We start from the raw sequence: 15,572 nt of genomic DNA on the forward strand, positions 1-15,572 counted from the left end.
AGAGAAACCACTGCAATGAGAAGCCCGCGCACCGCAGCAAAGAGTGGCCCCCACTCGCCACAACTAAAGAAAGCCTGCACACAGCAACGAAGACCCAACGCAGCCAAAAATAAATAAATGTAAAATAAATAAGAGGCCCCAGAGAGTTCCCTCGGCCCTGCCACCGTATGAGAACACACAAGAAGGTACCATCTATGACGTCTGTGAACCAGAAGGCAGGTTCTCACCAGACACCGAGTCTGCCAGTGCCTTGATCTTGGACTTTCCAGACTCCAGGACAGCAAGAAATAAATTTCTGATCTTTATAAGCCACCCAGTGTCTGGTATTTTGTTACAGCAGCCCAAGCTAACTAAGATAGCTTCTAAAGAAGGGTAAGGAGTTTGGATTTTAAGTTCAAGTGTAAGCATTTTGAGCACTGGTAGATGAGTGAATATCTGATTCATAGTTGCAAAAATATTATGCCAACTGCCCTGTGAAGGACTGATTGCTGGGTGCCAGAGTCTAGATAGGAGGCTCCAGCATTAGCCTAGATGAAAGCTCACGGCAGAGATGATGGATGCCTTCCAAGAGTGGGAGGACGAGGACGTGTGAGGGGTGCTGAGGGGCGGGGCATGGGTGTTGGATGTTCACACCCATCTTGTGGATCTGTGTCCATGAGGTAGCTCTAGGTTCGCCCGGCGAGTGATGTACAGGTAATCGTAGGAGTCACGTGCTTCCTGCCCCACTGCCCCGCCCCCCATGCCATCCTGTCCCTGTGCTTCTGAATCTCACTGATGATGCATCCAGACACTTGTTTCCGGCAGTTGCCCCCAAATGCCGTTGTGCCAGTCTGGGCTAGATTCTCCCCTGGAGGCCATGCCAAAGGGGAAACTGGATCCCACTCACCACCCACAGCCCCCTGGCCCCACAGAGCTGCCATACTTCACTAATTGCCTCCTCTGGGTTGAGCGTTAATTAAACAATTTGTTGCTAGTCCTCTCACGAGGTGCGGGGTGCCCTCTCCTGAACCCCAGAAATAGTTAAATCGAGAAAAGAGAAGCGCCCAGTGTGGGCCGCCTCCTTTCATGTGGGAACAGAGAAGAGGTTGTGAAGAGAACTCCTCTGTCTGTATTTCGGCCTCGGCCGGTTCATCTGAAGTCAACTGCAATTCCATCTTCAGACTCCGGACTTTAAATTCACCTCCTCGGCTCTTGCCAACCCCTCCTTTTCCAGCTCCTCACCACACCTACACCAGGCCAGCGCGGCGGCAGTTGGTGCCCGCCACCTTTCTCACTTGCTGCCCAAACTAACCCCTTGGGCCCTAGTCTGTGCTCAGTTACGGGTGCCTGAAATGCCGATCTGGGTGAAAGCTAAGGCCGTGGGGCCTTTTGGTCACAAACATCTGCAGTTTGAGTGACTGCTTTGCCGTGCTCATGAGGTTTCTGTCACAGGTAGCTGACTCTCCAAGCCCTTCAAAGGTCAGCGCTAGAAGATGAGCCCCTGGAGGGCAGGCACCGGTCGGGCTCTGGGAGGGGTTGACGCTGACATGTCTCTTTTTTTTTTGCTCTTTTCTTTTGCCAACTTTATTTTTTGAAATTCAGGTGTAATTTGCATACCATAAAATTTTCCATCTAAAGTGTACAATTCAGTGGGTTTTAGTATATTCACAAGGTTTTACAACTACCACCCAACTATCTAAGTCTAGAACATTTTCATCACCCCAAGAAGAAACCCTGTACCCCATTAACAGTCACTCCCTGTTTTCCCTACCCACCAACTTCTGGCAACCACTAATCTGCTTTCTGTCTCTGTGTTTGCTTTGTTCTGAATATTTCATAGATATAGAACCATGCAGTATGTGGCCATTTGTGTCTGGCTTCTTTCACTTAGTATAATGTTTTCAGGGTTCTTGCATGTTGTACCATGTATCAACATTTCATTCTTTATATGCTGAATAATACTCCATTGCATGGCTATACCTTGTCTCATTTATCTTTTCATCAGTTGATGGACATTTGGGTTATTTCACTTTTTGACTCTGTCTCTTTTTTTTTTTTATCTTGTTTTTTTTTTTTAAACATCTTTATTGGAGTATAACTGTTTTACAATAGTGTGTTAGTTTCTCCTTTACAACAAAGTGAATCAGTTATACATATACATATGTTCCCATATCTCTTCCCTCTTGCGTCTCCCTCCCTCCCACCCTTCCTATCCCACCCCTCTCGTGGTCACAAAGCACAGAGGTGATCTCCCTGTGCTATGCGGCAGCTTCCCACTAGCTATCTAATTTACATTTGGTAGTGCATATATGTCCCTGCCACTCTCTCACTTCGTCACAGCTTACCCTTCCCCCTCCCCATGTCCTCAAGTCCATGCTCTAGTAGGTCTGTGTTTTATTCCCGTCCTACCACTAATCTCTTCATGGCATTTTTTTTTCTTAGATTCCATATATATGTGTTAGCATACGGTATTTGTTTTTCTCCTTCTGACTTACTTCACTCTGTATGACAGACTCCAGGTCTATCCACCTCATTACAAATAACTCAGTTTCATTTCTTCTTATGGCTGAGTAATATTCCATTGTATATATGTGCCACATCTCCTTTATCCATTCATCTGTTGATGGACAGTTAGGTTGCTTCCATGACATGTCTCTTTTTGACACACAGGGTTCTACAGGACAAGGCTTCATTTTGGGGTTGGCACCCAACCTCTCAGCAGCTCTGGGTGCTGAGCAGGGATGGGGGCAGGTACAGCTTCTACACTGAGTCGGCTTCCTCCCAGGCTCCAACTAAACCACACGTATGGGGTCAGCAGGCGGCTGCTGCCCTGGGCATTGGGACCCCCTGAAGCTGTGTCGAGCCTCCTGGGAAAGGGCACTAATTTGAAAAGGGAGAGGGTGCCCTCCCCCGCCTAGAGCTTTATCTTCCCCAAAAGACCAGGGTTCAAGGGGTCAGCTCTTAGCGGCTTTGTCCTTCTTCCTCTCCTACTGGGGCCTCTCGGACGGTACCCATGAGGTGTGTGGACGCCACTTCCCTCCCCAGCCTCTTTGGGGAGAGGACAGTTCTACCTATGGACACAGGTAACAAAGCCCCATGGTGGATGAGATGGCCCCACTCCAACCAGGACCATGCTCCCGTCAGGAAGAAACAGCTCTTAGGACAGCAGCTGCCCCAGAGTTCTTCCGGATGCTAACATTTTATTATGAACTATGGTTTTTCCATTAGAAGAAAAAGAAAGGGCGTGCACGTGCTGGGGAAGTGGGTTTAGCTGGGAGCCTCGGTGATCAGGGCTCGGATGGGCCCCCACAGTAATAACCGAAGCCCTGTGACAGCATTTCCCTGTCGGATGCTGCCCAAGGCAGTCATAAAATGGGGCGGGTGGCGGGCATCGGGGGAAAGAAGAAAACAAATCATGAGAGGCCCTGCCCAACTGATTCATGCCCAGAACATAACGTTTCAGAGCTGGAGGGAAATTTAAAGGTCATCTTTTCCCCCAGCGCTCACCCCTCACTGAACGTCACCCCCAGAAGTTCGGCTTGGATTGGTCTGGGGTGAGGCCCTAGCATCAGTACTTTTGAAAGTCCTGCAGGTGATTCGACCGTGTGGTGACTAAGAACCACTAACCAGGCAGAAGGGAAGCAACACCCTCCCTCATTCCCTGTGGGGAGGGGCCTCAGGTCCCCAGTCCAGCCCAAGGGCTTTCCTGGCGTCCCCAGAGCCCTAGGCTCCTGGGCGGTACCTTAGCAAACAGGGGACAGGGCTCCAGGCACCCTCCTGCCCCCCACTGTCTGCCCCGCATCCTCTTCTGGGAGAGTTCCTACCCAGGGTCTCAGGTGCGTGGGAAGTGTCCCAGGGAACCCCCCCTCTTCAAGTCACAGTGATGTGTGGCCCGGCCTGGAAAGATCAGTGGGCCCATCACTGTGTCTTTCTCTGGGAGCTGTCAGAGATGGAAGGCTTACCTAGCACCTGGGCAGGATGTGAGCCAAGCGCCGGCCTGGAGAGGGGACCGTGCAGGGGATGACGGTCACCTCGGAAGAGGCAGAGATGAAAGAGTATCGGCTCCCAGGGCTCCTGGATTCCCGCTCTGCCCGAGGCCTGTTTGCTCAGCTTTTCTCGGATCCCTGGGAGCCCTCGCTAGAGCCTTAGAAAAGCCCCGTTTTACTGGCGCCCGTCTTTGTACAACCACAAGAGTCTTAGAGAGAACACTCACTACAAACAGAGCCACTCCACTTTTATCTGTTCACTTTTTGGGGTCCACAGAAGATTCGGACTGGAAGGCGGCAACAAAAAAGACTCCGTGCTGCTAAAACTGAGTATGGAAATCCCGGGCCCAGTGTGACCCTGGCTTCAGAGAAGAGGACACCCGGGTGCAGAAAAGGTGGTGCGGCTGGTTTTGGGGGCCCCCGTCTCAGCGGGAGGCCGGAAGGAGGGGTGAAGGAGCCACCGTGCCCCTCCCTCCCCAGCCTCTGCCCTAAGTGCCGCTGTGGGACGCACAGGGAGGCAGTGCTGGGCAGGGGCAGCTGACTCTGATGGCAGAGGGTCTGGGAGGCACAGGGGGTCTGTGCTTCGGGGGAACAAGGATAAACGGTCAGGCACGAGGTGGAGCCCTGCAACTCTCCTCCTCCTCTCCCAGCCCACAGCTCACTCACCGAACCCCAGATCTCTGCGTCCACCTAGAAGGACAGCCGCCTCCTTTCTCCAGCCAGACCCACCCCTCCACCGCCTGCCCCTGCTGAGAGCCTGAGTCAGGCCCTTCACGTGGTGTCTACCATCTACCTGACGGGGGTTTCCACGCATGGGACTCACTGTCCTTTCTCCCCGCACATATTTCTAACTCCCTCCGTCCAAGCCCAATGCCCCCTCTTCCCCACGCCATGCAAGTCACGCAGCCACTTCTCCCCGAGGAGCGCGCTGTGACGGGTGTACCGACGGTGAGCTCCGCCTTTAGACTGAGACTCAAACCAGGAGACCAAAAAGCACATTTCAGCTCTTCAGGGAGAAAAGCGACACGTGTAGATAGTGGATTAACTTTTACTTCCCGTGGACTGGAACCTATTCCCTCATAGCTATACAGTTCTGCTTATACACAGCCCTTTATAAGGCTGGGATTGGTTCTACGGCCCTGACAGTAACAGAGGGTAAGGGAGACATGTGACGAAGGTCTAGCCCTGTCTTACCACCTTAAGCGCCTCGTCTGGAAATGGAGCAGCGTTAAGACCCATAAACCCAGGGTAAAGGTGCGCTTTTGAAGGGGAAACTGCCCAGAGAGCACCTGCCGCCCACCCCCAAGTACAGTATGTATAGTATGTGCATAAAACGCCCGAGTATTCCCTGGGTTCTCACGTGCCCCAGATCTGACACCTCTTTCAACGCCATCGCCACAGTCTTTCCCACACCAGGTGGGCAGTGGAGAGTGGCTAAGAGGAGCTCAAAACATGTTCGCTGAATGAGTGAATGGAAGGGCCCCGCCGAGCCTGGGCCTCCGTCCACACGCCCACCAGCCACTCTCTCGGAATCCCAGTAACCAGGACCCCCCATCCCGCGGCCCCCAAGTCTTACCTCCCATGAGGAAGAGAAGCCCTGCCACGTACTGCATGAGGCCTCGGTCCCAGCAGCAGCCCAGCACGCCGATGATCCAGCCGAAGAGGATGATGGCCACCGCCATGCCCATGAAGCCGGCTGTCATCCTACGCAGGTCTGCGGGGAAGCAGGCAGGCAACAGTTAGCGCCAGAGGCCGGAACTCAGGGTCCAGTGCACCACGGCCCCGGGCGAGCGGGCAGGGCCCCGCGGGGGCAGGGAGGCGACCTGCCCTCTACAGACAGGTTGGTACAACCAGGCTCCCTTTGCAGAGGGCAGAGCCCGCAGTGGTGACTGTCTCCTCGCGTGCAAACACGCTGGGACAGCTTGGTCCGGAAGCACAGGGAGAGATCACCGTCATCATAGCTGTCATTTCTTTTGCATCTCCTTTGTGCCAGGCACAGCGCTGTCCTTCCCAAGGCTTCTCTCTCAACCTTCTAAGATAGGTACTGTCTTTATTCCTATCTGAAAAATGGAGCAAGTTGCTGAAAGCCATACAGTGAGCGGTAGGACAGGGCGACAAACCCAGATCTGAGCGGCTCGCTCCCCGGTCATAATCCAGCATGACTCACCTCTCCAGGCAGTGAGAACCAGACAAATGGACCTTAGAGCTGGGCTGGGTCCTGGCAGTCTGGCTGCACCTGCCAAGGACTCCCTCCCTTCCCTCCAGGGTTTGCTGGTCTCCCAGGAGGCCAGGTGTGAGCATGAAGCTGCCGGTAGCATCGCCTTCCTCCTGCAGCCCAGCCCCCAGGGGCTCAGCTTCCCTTGCACGTGAGGTCGCAGGGTGGGCACCATGCTTCCTGCTCTCAGACTGTACCCCCGAGGAGGCTTCCTCAGGTCAACGCGGTTTTTCCAGATCAGGCCCTTCTCCGCTCCACGCCCCAGTGACCCGCCAGACAAAGCCTGGCGTAGGCACGGGGTGGGGGGAGGAGGGCCGTCTGGAAAGGTGGTATTTTTAGCAGAAGGGAGAGGGCAGAGCTGCTGCCATGTCAGCCTCATTCAGCATCTTGCTGGGCTTGGCTTCCTCCCGGTTCCAGCCCCGCCCTCCGGTGCCTCCTCCACCCCACCTGCCTCCCCTGGAACCTGGCCTTCTTACCTCCTCCTGAGTAACACACCGCAATGGGGCTCCCAACAGGAGCCCTTTGTCTGGGCCTCTGCCCTAAGGGGTGGGAGGTGCGGATTTCAGAGCAGCCTGGAGATCCCCTGGGCATTCCCTTCTCTTGGAGGAAGGGAGGGAGGAGCGTGTGTGTGTGTGTGTGTGTGTGTGTGTGTGTGTGTGTGTGTGTGTGTGTGTGTGTGTGTGTGTGTGTGTGTGTGTGTGTGTGTTACACCAACACCCCCCCCCCGCCCCCCCGCATCCAAGCAAACACGGACGGTCTCTCTTCATCCCCGGGAAACGCACACCCAGGTTTCCGTGGGGAGCACCTCACAGGCATCACGTCCCCTCTTCGCCTCTCTCTCACTCCAGTGCAGAGCAAACAGAGGATCCCTGGCACAGTCTGGCTTGAGGCCTCCTGCCCTCCCTGCCGCCGCCCTCACGCTGGAGACGGATGTGGTCCACGTGCCTTAACCTGACACTGAAAATCAGACACTGGCAGCCGCCTCCCCGCCCTCCAGGGAGGAAGGTGGTTGGGGGTGGGGTGGGAAGGAGAACAGCAGCGGAGGCTCCCCCCGAGGAGGTGGGGGGACCTGACAGGGCCCTGTCACAGAGGCAGAAACCCACAGAGAGCCCGTTCCTGCTTTACGGAGCTCTCCTTGGTCCTTCCCACCCCTGCTGACCGGGACTACCTGCCCAGCCAGGCAGCAGTCATGTCCCTTACGCTTTGCTCTGGGGGCCTCCTCCACTCTCCCCTGTAGTCAAGGGCAAGCAGGTGATGGGAATGGGAAAAGAGAGGTCAGGGTGTTTTCGGTCTAAAGGAGATTTATATCCCCTTAAACAGGTCAGGAATTTTTTCTTCCATGCCCCTGTGAAACCAATGGTTCCCTTTTCAGTAACTGGAGGGTTTCTAGGAAAAATCTCGGCCCCTCTGCCAGCACTAGAGAGGACGAACCTGCTGAAGCCCCAGAGCCCCTTCCTGCTGTACTTGGCCGGTACCGGCCCCTGGGCTGTGCAGACCCATGGGACCAAAGGTACTGCCTGGGCGACTGAATGGAGACGGGGTCCTGTAAGGTATGTGCACTTGGGCCAGGGATGGAAAAGTGGCCTGGGCAGGAAAAGAGAAATGCAAATCATAAAAGAGGGAAGGGCACTGCTGTTGGTGGACGAAAGCAAAGTGCTTTACACTTAGAAGAAAACAGAGCAAAAGGCAGGAAGGGAAATGGAGAGAATAATTCCTCTTCCAAAAGTCCTGAGACAGATAATAGCCATCTGTGTCCCGGGTCAGGGAGGGCTGTGCCTCCAACACAGCTAGGTACACTCTGCTGTCTCCCAAAGGCTTGGTCAACAAAAGCCGAGGGTCATGTTAAGTTGTTGATCTGGAAAGAAGGATGAAAACCAGAGGTCAGGTCTGAGTATTTTCACTGACCTGGGAGGATATTCACCATCACCCTGTGAGACTGATTTTGCTAGAGCCATGCACGTACAGCTGTTTATTTTGCCCTCAGACCCACATGGTAACTCAGGGCAGCTGCAGCAACAACTTATAAGGTAGGTAGGATGAGAAATATTCCTACTTTGCAGGATTTAAAGAAGTTAAATAATTTATTAACAGTCTCAAACCAGTGAACTAAAAAAAGGAGTGAGGTGGGTCATTGAGTTGTGTGGGAAAGTAAAGTTAAAATGTAATAAATGTATCTAGTATTTCTTCCTCCCAAATTAAGCCAGGATTATAGTTACAAGATTTTTTTTTTTTAAGACAGAAATTCACACAGAAGGGGAAACTAGGAAAGGAGACAGCGGCAACAGAAGATTGGAAGCCGTAAAGCTGAGAGACAGTGTAATTGCCTCAGCAGAACTAAAGAGCTAAGGTGAGAGCCAGCAGAGGGGAAGCTGAAAACCATCCTGCCAAATCCCCAAAAGGCTCAGGAACTGGCATCAAAAACCACCTTTGGATCAGGAAGTTAAGCAGAGGGGAGGGAGATAAAACAAGGATTTGGTACAAGTTGTTTGAGCTGGGACTAGAACCCTAGCTCCCCTCACCCACTCCACACCTCTGGGGCTACCCACTTTCCCCCACCCCCCAGGGTGGAGTGGGCGTACTTAGGACTGGGGGTCGACAAGCTCAGGTGAGGGCTGGCCGGCACAGCTGAGGGTCATTATGCACAGAGCAAGTGTCTGTGCACATATAGAATGTTGAATGCTTACCCTTGAGACCCCAGACCTCTTCTGCCTGGCTCTCAGAAGCAGACTGCTCTGCCTCTGCCCTATAGCCTGGAAGCTGGGAGAGACCTTTCTGGTGATGACCAGCACAAGAGAAAATATCTAGACACGTTGCCACTGTGTGTTGCGAGGGAGGCATAAGCAGCCGCTCCAGCCATCTACAGTGAAGCTTCCCATTGGCAAGCCCACCCCCGACTCAGGGCTTCCAGGAAGCCCCAAATACCTGAGAAAAGCCATAAGCTGTGAGGAGAAGAGCTTGAGGAAACAAACTGCAGGAAAAAGAAACAATAATTAAAAATTATTACTGGGAAATGCAAATCAAAACCACAATGAGATACCACCTCATACCTGTCAGAATGGCCATCATCAAAAAGACCACAAATAGCAAATGCTGGTGAGGATGTGGAGAAAAGGGAACCCTTGTGCAATGTTGGTGGCAATGCAAATTTGTGCAGCCACTGTGGAAAACAGTATGGAGGGTTCTCAAAAAACTAAAACTAGAACTACCCTATGACCCAGCAGTTCCACTCCTGGGTATATATCCGAAAAAAACAAAAACACTAATTTGAAAAGATACATGCACCCCAGTGTTCAGAGCAGCATTATTTACAATTGTCAAGATATGGAAGCAACCTAAATGTCCATCAACAGATGAATAAAGAAAATGTGATATATATATTTATACACACACACACAATGGAATACTACTCAGTATTCTATAAAAAAATAACAAAATTTTGCCATTTGCAGCAACACGGATGGACTTGGAGGGCATTATGCTAAGTGAAACAAGCCAGACAGAGAAAGACAAATACTGTATGACATCACTTATATGTGGAATCTAAAAAATACAACAAACTAGTGAATATAACAAAAAAGAAGCAGACTCACAGATACAGAGAACAAACTAGTGCTTACCAGTGGGGGGATGGGAGCGGGAATACAGGGGTGAGGGTAGGAGAAACAAACTACTGGGTGTAAGATAAGCTCAAGGATGTATTGTACAACATGGGGAATATAGCCAATATTTCAAAATAACTGTAAATGGAAAGTAACCTTTAAGAATTGTATAAAAAAATTTTTAAATAAATTTAAAAATTATTAATATCCCCTAGAGACAAGAGAAGAAACATAGTTTGCCTCCATGAAATAAGAACAGGATACTATTGAAAAGAACTCTCTGAAGAACAAAAATAATACCTTATAATAATGGAATCAAAATCATTGAAATTAATATTATAAAATCAACTCTAATTTATGGATGAACAGTCCTATCTTGTTCCAAAAGATTTAGGAGTCTTACAAAATGCACAAAGTATAACAGGATAAAAATAATCAATAAGGAAATGAAGGAAAGGGAAAATAAAAAAACAAAAGAAGATGAAGCCAGATATCACATTCACACACAAAATTTGGTCCACGATGTCCTTAGAAAGGTTATTATAGTCACCGTATTTGGATTTAAGGCATTAGATATTATTTTGATTATCTTTAAATCTTTGTTGTTTTTTATTTGCATTTGAGAAAATCCCAAAGGCCACTCTGCCTATGGAATGACCCACATCTAGATGGCCCCATTCCTGCCCATCTGCATTATCCCATGTGTCAATTTCATTTCTTTAGGAGTAAGAAACTGCCTTTTTCACTCTTTGTGATAGCTCACTGTGCTCACAGCAGTACTTTGCACCCAGGAATTTACATAGCTTGTACAGTTAACCCTTGAACAAAGAGGGGAGTTGGGGCACCGACCCCCCGCACAGTGGAAAATCCACGTATAACCTATCGCCTGCCCTCTGTACACTTAGCTTCTCTGAATCCACGCTTCTGCATCCATGGATTTAGTCAACCACGCATGTTGTGCTACTGTAGTATGTACTCTTGAAAAACACCCGCAAATAAGCGGACCCATGTAGTTCAAAACTGTGCTGTTCAAGGGTCAACTGTTATTTCTTTCCCCATCTTTTCCTGCCTTTTTGTAGAAAGAAGGAAGGAGGCAAGGAGGGAGGGAGGGAAGGAGGTGGGGGGGGGAAGGAAAAGGAAAGGAAAAGGAAAAAGAAAACCTAACTCAACTATCTGAAGCCATGGAAAAATATTATGCAGGGTCAGCCTAAGAAAAATCCCCTTGGAAAGAACTTGGAATAGTGAGTTGGGCAGGCAAAGGCTGAGATAAAGAAAAATCTTTTCATGAATTGTGTTGGGTTTGAGTCTAATATCTGTATTCCACGACCGTCATGTTTGACATTCTAATGTTCGAAATGAGAAAGGTGCATTCTAAACTTTTTAGAAAAAGAATTTAGTTCAGTGCAGTGGAAAGGGGGTGGACGATGAGGGCAGTGGAGGAAGAAAACCAGGAGAACCATTAAAAAGAACCAGAAAAAAGCAGTTCTCCCTCGTGGAAAAATTTTTATTTTGAAGTTTACACTCCTATTAACATTTAAATTGAAAGGTATTGCTTGCAACTCTACATAGAAAACCAGGATATCTGCATTTAAATAAACACCACTCAGAGAAGGAAAATATATATGGGCTCTGAATTTCTTTCTATTTGCTCTTTAAAGAACTCATACAAAAAAATGGATGAGGACTGGAATTTTCTTCTCATTAAAAAAACAGTGGGCTTCCCTGGTGGCGCAGTGGTTGAGAATCTGCCTGCCAATGCAGGGGACACGGGTTCGTGCCCTGGTCTGGGAAGATCCCACATGCCGCGGAGCATCTAGGCCCGTGAGCCACAACTACTGAGCCTGCGCGTCTGGAGCCTGTGCTCCGCAACAAGAGAGGCCGCGACAGTGAGAGGCCCGCGCACCGCGATGAAGAGTGGCCCCCGCTCGCCGTAACTAGAGAAAGCCCTCGCACAGAAACGAAGACCCAACACAGCAAAAATAAATAAATTAATTAACAAACTCCTACCCCCAACATCTTCGTTAAAAAAAAACACAACAACAGAGATGGTGAGGATAAGTATGGGTTAGACCTTGCTGTGTCAGTAAAGACGGGAGATGGGGAGGGCAGACGCTACATTAATGGTCCAGGGTGAAGAGTATGGCGAAAGCAACAAGGTCATGGTCCTCTTCTGCTGGCCACGCGGGGCACCTCTGCCTGATACGAGCACTGCCTTGGCTACAAGGATGGAAGAGTGTCAGCTGCCCTGGGAGCTGGACATGCATTCACAAATTAGTCAGTCCCTTTGGGGTTCAAGGTCACAAGAAGTGGAGGGCAGAGCAAGGTGGTGGGGACAGAACTCAGTGCTTTTGCCCCAGGGGATCAGTCTGGAAGGTAAGAAGTGGAGAGAGATAGTTGGGCAATGAACATGTTAGCCGTGGGATCAACTCAGGACAAACTGATTCACAGGGGAAGGAATATTCCAGGAACCAATTACTGCACAGCAACCATCTCTGAAGGAAGTGGGGTTCGATTCTGGGTAACCGCACAGAGAGTCAACAGATGGGGATGCAAGCACGGATTCTTGGAATCGGGCTGCCCTGGTTCGAATCCTGGCTCTGCTACGTGCTGGCTGCGCGCACTTGAGCACGTTAGTCCCTCTCTCTGGATCGCGGTTTCCACATCTACAACGGGAGGTTATAACAGTGCCTACTTCAAAGGGTTATTAAGAGGATTAAATAAGTTATTATGTATAAACTGCTTAGAATAGTACCTGGCACAAAGCTAGAGCTATACAAATGTAAATAGAAATGGAAGATGCTTAAATTAAAGCGGTTCTCTTTTTTCATACACCACATCTCTCACACGTGCTGCACAAGAGCATACAAGAGCTAAGCAGCATGTTGCGGTTAGCCCCTAATTAAGGATTTGGTACCCAGAGGGAACAGGTTTCTGGGGTCTGTTCTTGTACCTCTCTCAGGTACCAGGAGAGGCTGAGGTGAAGGCTTTATGTATCTCTTTGTTAATATTGAGATGCATCCACCCTAGAGTGTTCATGCTTCTAATCCTCGGGGGCCCCAAAACAGCTAGAGGCCACGGCAGCTGATAGCAGAGGCGCCGGGGGCCATAGAGGCTGCTTGAAACCTGGGCTCTTGCATTGAGCACTGTACTGATCTAAAAGGAAGAGGCATGGGGCAAGACCATAAGTTTTCAGTGATCTTATGAGTTAACAGTGAAACAGAGAAGTAGCTCACAAATCTGGAGTAGGAACCTATGTTGACGTCTTCTTTGTACATACGATTAAAAGGTTTTGCCTATGGCTTTCTTCCAGAGTATAGGTTCGTTCAGCATCGTGATGTAGTTGTATTTAAGAAACGATTTTTAGGTGAAAACAAAATAGTTCTTGGGTTTCCGTAAGAAAGTGCCCTCTGTCCTTCCCTTTGCCTCCATCTTTCTCCAAGAGCCCCGTGCTCCAGTCATGAAAAAACTGCAGTTCTCTGAAAGGCCTGGCACTTTCCTCCCTTTCCTTGATGGCGCTGTGCTCTCTGCCAACATGGCTGCCCACATGTTCCACCTGGCAAGCTTCTCATCATCCTTAAAATTTCCCTAAAAAGTAAATGTCTGGGAGGCTTCTAGGGTGCTTTAGCCGACACTGGCGTCCAGTGCTCAAGGGTCCTGTAGCACTTGGCTGATAATCACTCCTCTAGCACTTACCACGTCTTACTGTAATTATTTATGTCTCCCTTCCTCCGGCAAATGTGAGCTTGTTCAGGGCTGTGGTCGTGTCTGGTTTACCTTGTCTTCCCAGTCCCCAGCGCATTGCCCGGCAAGAGCAGGTGCTCAATAAATGTCTGCTAAATGAGATCACCGTCCCACCCTGTAATGATTACTAAAACTGTATGCACCATGGACTAAAGCAGACTGAGGAGGATGCGCTTACCCAATTCAACCCACTTCAGTGACTCAAACGTCACTGTGACTCGAAGCCAACTTCTCTCCCCTCGAACCTTATTTTGAAAAGCCAGCATTAATTATTGCTTAACAATTCAACGTAATTTTTTGCTTTTGTTTTTTTGTATACACAGAGAAAACATCAACATAGGTTCAGGTTCCAGATCGCACAGAGCCATGCAACATGGGAGCTCCTTACCATAAAGTTTAATGAGCACATGTGAAACCCCACAGATCACGATCCCAACAGACCTTTTCTGTGCTGTCCCCGCAAGTCAGGAAGAGGTCGTGGGGGAAGGTAGTTGCTGTAGAAATGAGAAGTGGTTTTTGGGTCAGAAGACGGGCTTGACGTTTCCTGCTCCTCAACCTTACCTCCGGATTAGAGAGCTGCCATAAATAGGGACATTATGTGATACAGCCATATACAAATCACATCCATTGTCAAGACAAGGGAAGGCAAATTGCAAAATCTGTGCCCGCCTGATGAAAGAAAGCTAGGTCAGCAGCTAAAGCAAGTGCCTGGAGAGAAGAAAGAATGGGGAAAAAAACCCAGAACCGAGAGGCAGAGTCCCAAACCAAAAAAACCTCAAGAACGACTCCGTTCTCCCTGCTGCCACACTGCTGAGCCAACAGCAGAAACTGCAGACAGGAATGAGGAGAAGGAAACTGCAGCTCAGCCAACCAGATACACCCGAGTAGACCCACTGGGCGCCCAGTTCTCTGTCCTCGGGGGTCTTCCTGCCGGGAACGATGAGCTAAACCAATACAGTCGCTATTCCACCCTAGAGAAGCTCCCAACTTTCCTCCTCTAGATCACGTGTCACTGACAGCTGCTCTGAGTGCAGAGGACAGAAATCGGGGTGGCAAGAATGTGTCCCCAGAGAGTCCCCACAGAGCAATGAGAAGATAGGAGCTTTAAGACACGTGGGCACCCTGGAGAGCACTGTGCTTTCCAGAAACATGCTGCAGGCGCCTGAGAAACGGTTGATGGCAAAGAATTTGAAAGGCCTGGGGAAGGGGAAGATAAATAGGAATGAGCATTTATTGTGCATCTACTATGCGCACGCAAGGCGCTGGGCTGGGCAATTTACATAGGACACGCCCGTGAAGCCTCCCAATGGCTCTATAAGGAAGATACTGTTTCTCTCATTTTGTAGACTTAGATATGGAGACAATGGAATTTCAGTCGATCAAGGTCACACAGCCAGTCGGAGGCAGGCCTGGGAAACGGCCCCCATCTGCCCATGCCTTTTCCATTCCTCAGTCCTTTCCAGACTCCGTGCCGCTTCAAACCCCAGAAGAGAATTTAACATTCGGTAAAATATAATGGAATATTATTCAGCTGTTAAAACTACTCTTCTGAAGAATGTCAATGACCAGGGAAAAGTTCATAACAGAATATTAAATGAAAAATAATGCACAAGCCTATCTATTCCATACAACCCCTAGGCTGCGGGTGTACATACGTGCATCCACGCATGTACACCCACGTGGGAGAAGCAAGGGAGAAGTACCCCAAATGCTAACAGGGAGCCTATCTGGGTTGTGATATTTGGGGTTTTGCTTGTTCTTTTCTACAATGAGAATGAATTCCTTTAACAATGAAACGTTGAGTTCTCTGGGAGATGTGAGCTCGACTGCTTTTTAAAGTTCTAAGTACACATAATGAGGCACACCGAACGGATGGAAGACGTTGATCTCAGGCCTGGCCACAGATTCCTTCTCATGAGTACCCCTTCTTAAAGACACACTGCCACTAAGTACTTTCTTTAGTCTTTTTTTTTTTTTTTTTTTTTTTTTTTTTGGGGGTACGCGGGCCTCCCTCTGCTGTGGCCTCTGCCGTTGCGGAGCACAGGCCCCGGA

The 15,572-nt window shown here is 49.7% G+C and overlaps 1 protein-coding gene across 1 annotated transcript in view; it reads right to left on the reverse strand.

Annotated features, from left to right (window-relative positions):
- The window catches only part of TMEM178B (transmembrane protein 178B), a 380,965-nt gene that overhangs the window by 28,673 nt on the left and 336,720 nt on the right, over window positions 1-15,572 (reverse strand). Inside the window, exon 4 of the mRNA XM_055084681.1 lies at window positions 5,542-5,679. Coding sequence (XP_054940656.1) covers window positions 5,542-5,679 — 138 coding nt within the window. The remainder of the gene's footprint in view (window positions 1-5,541; window positions 5,680-15,572) is intronic.

Source organism: Physeter macrocephalus, chromosome 5 (assembly GCF_002837175.3).
Source record: "Physeter macrocephalus isolate SW-GA chromosome 5, ASM283717v5, whole genome shotgun sequence".
Taxonomy (NCBI): domain Eukaryota; kingdom Metazoa; phylum Chordata; class Mammalia; order Artiodactyla; family Physeteridae; genus Physeter; species Physeter macrocephalus.